This window comes from Vombatus ursinus, unplaced genomic scaffold (genome assembly GCF_900497805.2).
Source record: "Vombatus ursinus unplaced genomic scaffold, bare-nosed wombat genome assembly UNPS02015012.1, whole genome shotgun sequence".
Lineage (NCBI taxonomy): Eukaryota > Metazoa > Chordata > Mammalia > Diprotodontia > Vombatidae > Vombatus > Vombatus ursinus.
Genome location: NW_020954790.1, coordinates 1,551,169 through 1,559,477, shown reverse-complemented (window position 1 = coordinate 1,559,477; position 8,309 = coordinate 1,551,169). Strand labels below are relative to the sequence as shown.

Genomic DNA, 8,309 nt, shown 5'->3' with positions numbered 1-8,309 from the left:
ATGGGGTCTGAACGCAGATCGAAGCAGACTATTTGCTCTCTTCTTTTGTTTGTTTTTTTTTCTTTCTTGTGTTTTTTCCCTTTGGTTCCGATTCTTCTTTACATGACTAATGTGGAAATGTGTTTAATGTGATTGTACAGGTATAGCCTATTACATGCCGTCTTGGGGAGGTAGGAAGGGAGAGAGAGGGACAAATTTAGAACTCAAAATCTCATGAAGGTCAACGTTGAAAACTAAAAATAAATAAGTGATCATCTTCTTCATACCAAAAAAAAAGAACAGAAGAGATGATTCAATATAAAACAATAAATTTTCATTTCAAGAAAACCTGTATAATAAACGCTACACATTGTTTTCAAAGCTACCTAGTTTTTCTTTACTTCCTTGTAGGTTTTCTTTTGTTCTCTGCTGTGCACTTTTTACTTTATTTTTTTCTCTCCCCCCGCCCCAGGCTACAATTAACCTCAGATGTGAATGCACATATACATAGATATCTATAAACACACACATATACATATATACACTCAAGCACACATATGTAAGACCATGCTGTGCATATTTTCTCCTGTCATCTGGTTCTCTGAAGGTGGACAGCATTTTCCTTCATAAGTCCAAGTCTTCCTATGTTTCAGCAGCATTCCAGCCCAATCACATCCTGTCTGAGCGATTGTCTATGAAAGGGTTTTTTCCCGTTTTTTCTGCATTCCTTCTATTCCTGGCTACTTTGGCTTTATTTATACAAAAATTTTAAATTTAAAATCATTTTCCCCTTCCTCACTGCTCTTGACTCCTCACACAAGGTCTGACCCTGATGAATCTCCTTAGTGTCTTTAAATTCTTGACCTTTTGTTCTTTCAAATGAATTTTATTATCTTTTCTAACTCAGTAAAATATTTTTAGTGATCTAATTAGGTTGGCATTGAATAAATAGATTAGCTAGGTAGAACGGTCATTCTTATGATATTGACTGCACCTACCTATAAACAATAAACCTTACCCTGGGCTGCCCTTGGGAGCTCGCCTTCAGAAGGCCCTCAGAGCTGGGAGGGGAAAATCCTCCGGGAAGGCAGCCGGGAGGTCAGGATGGGCCCCTGCATCTGAGAACCGAGGGATGCTCACGGAGCCCGAGAGAGCGGAACCAGCTAGCCCAGCCCCTGCTCCGCGGATCTCCGAGCCCTGGTGAGACGCTCACCGGGAGATGCCAGCCCCAGGAACGGCCCGGAGCCTGTGGCCCAGGAGCTGTTCCTGCCCCTAGGGAAAGGATGAGGGTGCCGATGGCCAGGAGGCCCCGCCCCCTCGGCCAGGCCCCACCCCCACTCCCGTAGCCCCAGCCTCGGCCGCTGTCACCTCCGGGCCTGTCCTGTCCTGTCCCTCGGACCCTGCCATGCCCCGCGGAAGCCGCAGCACCGCTGCGCCCCCCCCGTCGGGCAGGTGAGTCCCAGGAGCTGACGGGGGTGGGGGGGTGGGACGGGGCGGCCCGCGGACTGCGGGGGAAGAGCTCAGGGTTGGGCGATCGCGGCAGCCTGGCCAGGTCACGGTCAAGGTCATCGGGGCGGGAGGCTGGGGGAGCTGGCGAGGAAGGGAGAGGGTCCTCCCCCTGAACTGCCTTCGCTCCGCAGCCGCCTGGCTCCCCCCACGGCCCCTGCCCCGAGCAGCGGGCAGCCAGGCCTCCTGTCCCAGATGGCATCCACGGCGGCGGGGGTGGCCGTGGGCTCGGCGGTGGGCCACGTGGTGGGCAGTGCCCTGACAGGGGTCCTCGGCGGGGGCAGCAGCCCCGGGCCAGAGCCGGCCCCCCGCCTGGAGCAGGTGAGTCTGGGCCGGGAAAGAGGGGCGGAGGTGGAGGGGTGAAGGAAGATGAGCCCCTGAGCCGCCCCCCCCATCCCGCGGGGGAGGGGGGCGGCAGAGAGGGCAGGGCACTGGCCCAAGGTCACACAGCTGACGCAGGCCAAAGAGGCCCCAGCGCCCCTGGAGCGTCCTTCTTGGTCCGGTTAGGGGCAAGTCCCAAGGTGGTGGCGGAGGGAGCGGCGAGAAAGGGGGAGTGGCCCCCCGTTGTGCAGCAGTGTCTGAAGGCAGTGCCCACGACAGCCGCGGCTGCCCCTTGCTCTAAGCATATGGGATCCCAGGTGAGCCTCACCCAAACCCAGGGAGGTAGGGGTTATTGTTAGGCCCATTTTACAGTCGAGGAAACTGAGACTTACTGAGACTTAGACACACACACACACACACGCGCACACACACACACACACACACACACACACACACACACGGCTGGAAAGTATCTGAGGCAGGATTTGGCCTCCCAAGTCCACTACGCCTCTTAAACCCTGGAGCAGCCCTCTCCTTTTTCAGATAGAAAAACTGAGGGAGGCCGGATAAGGGCCCCTGGGAGGCAGTGAAGGACGGCGCCAGCTTCTCAGCGCAATAACGCACGCGGCAACGCTGAGAAAGCCAGAGGCCCGCCAGGATCAGAGGCGGCCCAGTCCCTCTAGGTGGCGCCATAGAGCACCAGGCTTGCAGTCACCGAGACTTCTTCCTGAGATCAAATCTGGCCTCAGACACCTGGGGCAGGTCACTTCAACCTGTTGGCCTCAGTTTCCTCATCTGTCAAAGGGCTCTCAAGGAGTCAGACATGACTGAAAGAACCCAACAACAACAAAATCGCTCCAAACCCCCTTTGGGGAGGGAGGGTTGAAGGAGCTCAGATGGTTGGCCAGAAGAGAAGGCTCTGAGAGCCAGAGCTGCCTCCATGCTTCTGGGAAGCTGACATGGAGAGGGCAAAGAGGGGGAGTGGGGGATGGCCCCAAGGACTGAAAGGGCAAGTTCAAGTCAACAAGCACTGGTGAAGTACCTACTGTGTGCTGCACACTGGGTTGAGTGCTGGGAAGGAAGACAGAACACAGGCCCTGCCCTTGGGGAACTCCCAGTCTGAGGGGGAAGGTATGGAGGAAACCCAGGCAGAGAAGGCAGAAGGGCCTTATGGGGAACGGGGAAAGGTGAGGCAAGGAGGTGAAGGTGAGGAGGGCAGATAGTCTTAGGCAACGCCTGGGAGGTGGGAAATGGAGGGTCCAGCCCAGGGCCCTGGAGATCTCTGAGCAGAGGCTAGGGGGGAGGCGCTGTCCATCCTGCTGCAGAGGGAGGGTCAGCTGTCCTCTGAGCTCCCTTCCCTCTCTAATCCTCTGTCTGGTGGCTCCCCAGGCCCCCAAGGCAGCGCCATCAGCCCCTTCAAGGCCCTGCTACTATGAAATCAAGCAGTTCCTAGACTGTTCTACCAGCCAGAATGACCTGACCCTGTGTGAGGGCTTCAGTGAGGCTCTGAAGCAATGTCAGCGCAGCTATGGTGAGTAGGGAGACACTGGGGCTGGGCTAAGCCTGGGCCTGGGGCTGAGCCTGGGGCTGGGCTGGAGCTGGGGCTGGGGCTGGGGCTGGGGCTGGGGTGGGGCTGGGGCTGGGGCTGGGGCTGGGCCTGAGGCTGGGCTGGGCCTGGGGCGGGACTGGGCCTGAGGCTGGTGCTGAGCTGGGGTTGAGGCAGGACAGACACGGGTAGCAGACCCTCAGCAGAGGCCTGAAGACAGGCAACGCCCCCAAAGCTCCTCCATCCCCTGCCCTCGCCTATAGCTCCTCTCCTTGCAGGCCTAACCACACTTCTGTGAAGCCAGAGGCCGCAGCCTGCCATGGGGCCCCCTCTGCTGACACCTCCATTGCCCATAGCACAAGATCAGCTGAGACAAGTCCAGCCGACAGGGACCAGTCGCCTCTGGAGATGTTGTTGGGAAGGACATGAGCCAAGGCCCATGTCCAATTAAACGGGGTCTCTTCTCCTCCATCTGTGTCCGGCTCTGTCTGTACCCGCAGTCACCCTCGCCCCCCACAGGGCCTGCTCTGGACACCAGGGCTGGGACTACCCGCCTCAAGCCCACTCAGGCTGCTGTCCTTGGAAAGCATGAGCTGCTGCTCGCTGGGCTTCTGGGGAGACTGCCATGGCTGGCCCAGCTTCCCCAACCAGGCCTTCCCGGGCCCTTCTCACCACACCCCCACCCCCAGCCATCCCCATCATTCCTGTGAGCCCGCAGGTATGGGGCTGAGCTTCTTTCATAGGGTCCTCAGGGGTACCCCTGGGCAGGGTGGGCACTCAGACCCCAGGCATAGGCACTGGGTAGACAATCCCCTAAAGTCCCATCCACTTCTGTTCCCCCCACATTACAGCAGAACAGAGAGCAGCTTCAGAAAGCTGGGCCTTGGGCTGTCCTGTGCGGGCCTGGGGCTCAGTTTGGCTCAGGGCCCTTTTTTCCACACGTGGCACATAACGGGCAGAGAAAAGTCTGAAACAACTGATTGGTGGCTCCCCTGGGGGCCACCCCTGGGCAAAAAGGTGGAGGTTGGGAGGCAGATGGGCTCAGGGCTGGGCAGAGGTCCAGCAGGGACCATCCGCTCTTTGCCTGGCCACCCTTTTTGCACTGATGGCTGCCCTCTGCTCTGCAAGATCACCTGACCTCTCCTGGGTCATCAGCCCTCCCCTGTCACTACTTCCGAGTCCTGCCTGCCTGGGCCTTTTCCCTTCAGTCCAACCCAATTCGGCTGATGCTTATAAAGCGCCTATCTCCTGCAGTGTGCCATGTTTGACAGAACCACCAACATGCTGGGGCCAGCTAAGGCTCAGGTGATTGAAGACGGAAGCAGGGATGAGTGGAGGGGTTGGGCTCTAAGGAGAAGGAGGAATTGGAACTGAGGAAGGAAGAGAAGGAAAGAAGGAAGGAAAGAGGGAGGGAGAGAAGGAAAAAGGGAGGGAGGGAGGGAGGAATGAGAGAGTGAGAGAGGAAGGAAAGGAGAGAGGAGGGAAGGGAGGGAGGAAGGAAAAAAGGGAGGGAAGGAGGAACGAGAGAGAGAGGAAGGAAGGGAGAGAGATGGGAGGGAGGAAGGAAGGAAAGAAGGAAACAGGGAGGTAAGGAAGGAAGAAAGGGAGGGAAGGAGGAAGGAATGAGAGAGTGAGAGAGAAAGGAAGGGAGAGAGGAGGGAAGGGAGGGAGGGAAGAAGGGAATGAGGGAGGGAAGGAGGAAGGAAGGGGATGAGAAAGGAAGGGAGAAAGGAAGGAAAGGAAAGTGAGAGGGAGGAAGGATGAGAAGGAGGAAGGGAGAAAGGAAGGAGGGAGGGAGGAAGGAAGGAAAAGGGAAAGGAAGGAAAAAGGCAGGGAGAGAAGGAAGAAACGAGAGAGGGAGGGAAGGGCACCGATACAGGCCTTGCTGTAGCCTTGCCCTAGGAAGCCAGAGCCCTGGGATCAGGAGCCACCCTGTGCCCACCTCACTGGGACTCAGAGGGTCTCACCATGTAGATCTCACTGGCTTTCAGAGGTCCCCGCTTGCTCTGAGGTCCAACCTCATAAAGGGCACAGTGGGAGCCTGGCCTCAGAGAGTGGTCTCGCCTCTCCCTTCTCCGCCAGGCCCAACCTTCTCCCAGGTCCCTCCCACTTCAGCCAGGGTTTAACTGGGCCCAGGACTGGCGCCCAAGGGAGGGTGGGAGTGAACAGTAGGGTTTGCAGTCAGCCATCCAGGGCCAGCCTATGGCTGGAGGTGGTGAGCTTTGTGCCCATGGGGCAAAGGGCTCTGGAGGGACCCTCACAGGTCAGCTTGCCCAACCCCCTGGCATCGAGATGGGAGGAGGAAGCCCAAAGACAGGAACGGCCCAAGGTCACCCAGACCTACAGAAAGTAGCTGCGCTTTAAGGCCAGGCCAGGCCAGGTGCTATGCTTGCCCATCCTCTACCCTACATGGGCCTTCCGCGAGGGGCTCACCACTGAATGGGCAGCAGGGGCCAGGCTGAGGCCATGGCTAAGTCTAACCTAGGAGCTGAAATCGGGTGGGCACTGGGGGCTGGGAGGGCAGGTAGTGCCAGGGCTCTGGCAAGGGTCAAGAGCGAGGGTCAGGCTGGGGTCAGCTCAGGGTCATCCTGAGTCCACACTGGACTTAGGGTGAGTCTGGAGGCACCGTCATTGGGATCCAGGTGGCATCGAGCCTCTGCTAAGACTCAGGAGAGTCCAACAGGGCCAGGGTCAGTCTGAGCCAGACATGGGGGTCAGGGGCCAGAGTCCTCCTCAGGGCAGGTCTCTGGTCAGTGTGGGTCTGGGGACCACATGGAGCTCTGAAGCTCAAGGTCCCAATGGTTGAGGCTAGTGCCGGCCAGGACTCAGCCTCATTCCAATCCCACCCAACATTTGGCAGCTATGGGGATTCAGAAAGCCCTCAGGGTTCATTCAGGACCCCACCCCCTTTTTCAGAGATGGAGCTTGGTCCCATTGGCACAGCTGGCAAAGCAGCAGAGTTGGGGTTGGTACCAGGCTCTCTGCCCCCCACAACCTGGGCATTTCTTCCCCTGGGCTGCCTCCTTCAGAGGCGGAGATCGCATGGTCTGCCCACTCACTGGGCGGCCACTCTCCTTTGTCCCAGGCCTCCTCCTGGGCTCTCCTCACCCTCTGCTCTCATCCATCCCATCCTGGTGCATCAGTCCTACATCAATTTCTTTGCCATGAATGGCCTGACCCCGGCTCAGGGGCCCTGATCAAGGGCCTTCTCTTTCCTGCTGCCTGGGTCCCAGGAAGAGGGCCCTGGCTGGTCCCTGAGAACCCCTGCCTCCCGGCTGCCAGGTGCTCAGGACGGTCAGGAAGTGGCTAAGCCCAGCGCCCAGCAGGGGGCCAAGCCCACCTGCCTCTCAGGGCTGGACTATGCCCCCTCACTGTGTCATTGTGGGCATCACTGGGTACGGCAGCAGTCCCTGCCGCCTTGGGGCTTCAGCTCCTCCCTTACCACTCAGTTATTAGGACCCAGAAAGCCCTGGGGGGGCCTGGTCCAGGGGCATAGCCTTCAGCAGGACCCCTTCCTGTCAGCCAGTGGAGAACGAATCCCCAAAAGAGAGGCTCACAGGCCAGGGCTGGACCCTGGAGGCTCCTTTGGTTTCTAGGGAGGGCCAAGAATGTCTCAGGAAGTCGGGGATTGCCTGTGGACAGACCCCAGGGCCTCCTCTATTCTGAGGGTTCTCAGACCACTGGCCCTGTTCTCTGACTACGAGTCCCATTTCCAGAGGAGAAGGCTGAGGCCCTGAGAGGGGATTTCTGTTCAAAGGGCTGGGCTGGGGTAACTGCTGAGGACATTCTAGCATTCTGGGAGAGCCCAAGGTGGGAGATGACCCAGAGGGGTTTTTAAAGGCTGCAATGAACCCCAAGTCCTGGTGCCCACAATGATCCTCAGACATGGTGCCAGGCCCGGGTCCTGGTGCCCCTGATGACCCTCAGACATGGTGCCAGTGGTGCCCACAATGACCCTCAGATGTGGTGCCAGGCCTGGGTCCTGGTGCCCCTGATCACCCTCAGACATGGTTCCAGTGGTGCCCACGATGATCCTCAGATGTTCACAATGACCCTCAGATATGGAGCCAGCCTGGGTCCTGGTGCCCATTATCGCCCTCAGACATGTGCCAGTGGTGCCCACAATGATCCTCAGATGTGGTGCCGGGCCGGGTCCTGGAGGCCCATTCCATTAAAGCCCAGGGAGTTCAAAGGAAGGAAGCTTCAAGACCTTGAGGAGACAAAGCGGGCCTAGGCCATCCTGCTGGGGCTGCAGTGAGGGCCGGGGGGCAGTCTGACTGACGGTTCCAGCTCATTTATTGCCTCAACCAGCAGCTTGTGGCAGACATAGTAGCAGGGAAACCCTGCCCTGCCCTGCCCTGCCCCTCATCCTCGTGATGAGTCGTTGGAGTCTCTGAGTCCTAGCACCCTGCCCGGCCCAGCAGCACCCCAGGCCTAGCTCAGTCAGTAACCAGCAGGCACGCCCCCCTTGCGAGAGTCCGAGGCCGCCGCCCAGCCATCCGGGGTGCTCACGATCGCCTGAACCACAGCAATGAAGTCCTCGGTGGTCTTGGTGTTATGATTCCGGGCCCTGAGCTCGGGCCCCACAGCCTGCAACAGAGAAGGCCGGCTTGAGCGTGGCAGGACGACGGCCCAGGCAGGTGCGCTGTGGACCCCCACCCCCACCCCCACCTCCCAATATATACCCATCTCACAGGAGAGCACCGACAGGGCCAGGGAGGGAGGGAAGGGATGTGGCCTGCCCCAGTCCTCCACCTGTCTCTGCCTGTCTGCCTGTCTGCCGGCTGCTTGTCTGGCTGTCTCTGTCTGTCTCTCTGTCTGTCTCGCTGTCTCTCTCTGTCTCTGTCTCTGTCCCTCTGTCTCTCTCTGTCTCTCTGTCTCTGTCTCTCTGTCTCAGTCTCTGTCTCTCTGTCTCTGTCTCTCTGTCTCTGTCTGTCTTTCTGTCTCTGTGTCTCTG

The 8,309-nt window shown here is 58.5% G+C and overlaps 2 protein-coding genes across 4 annotated transcripts in view; one reads left to right on the top strand and one right to left on the bottom strand.

Annotated features, from left to right (window-relative positions):
• Positions 1 to 1,350: 1,350 nt before the first annotated feature.
• On the top strand, positions 1,351 to 3,823 carry CHCHD10 (coiled-coil-helix-coiled-coil-helix domain containing 10). Its single transcript, XM_027845696.1, has 4 exons — positions 1,351 to 1,431; positions 1,620 to 1,806; positions 3,196 to 3,337; positions 3,631 to 3,823. The coding sequence occupies exons 1-4, from the start codon at positions 1,385 to 1,387 to the stop codon at positions 3,648 to 3,650; spliced, it is 396 nt and encodes a 131-aa protein (XP_027701497.1). The 5' UTR covers positions 1,351 to 1,384; the 3' UTR covers positions 3,651 to 3,823.
• Positions 3,824 to 7,630: 3,807 nt separating this feature from the next.
• LOC114030772 (glutathione hydrolase 1 proenzyme-like) overlaps positions 7,631 to 8,309 on the bottom strand; it is a 46,707-nt gene continuing 46,028 nt past the window's right edge. For all 3 annotated transcript variants that reach the window (XM_027845662.1, XM_027845663.1, XM_027845661.1), the window contains one exon: positions 7,631 to 7,942. In XM_027845662.1, the coding sequence (XP_027701463.1) occupies positions 7,796 to 7,942 (147 nt within the window). In that variant the 3' untranslated portion in view covers positions 7,631 to 7,795. The remainder of the gene's footprint in view (positions 7,943 to 8,309) is intronic.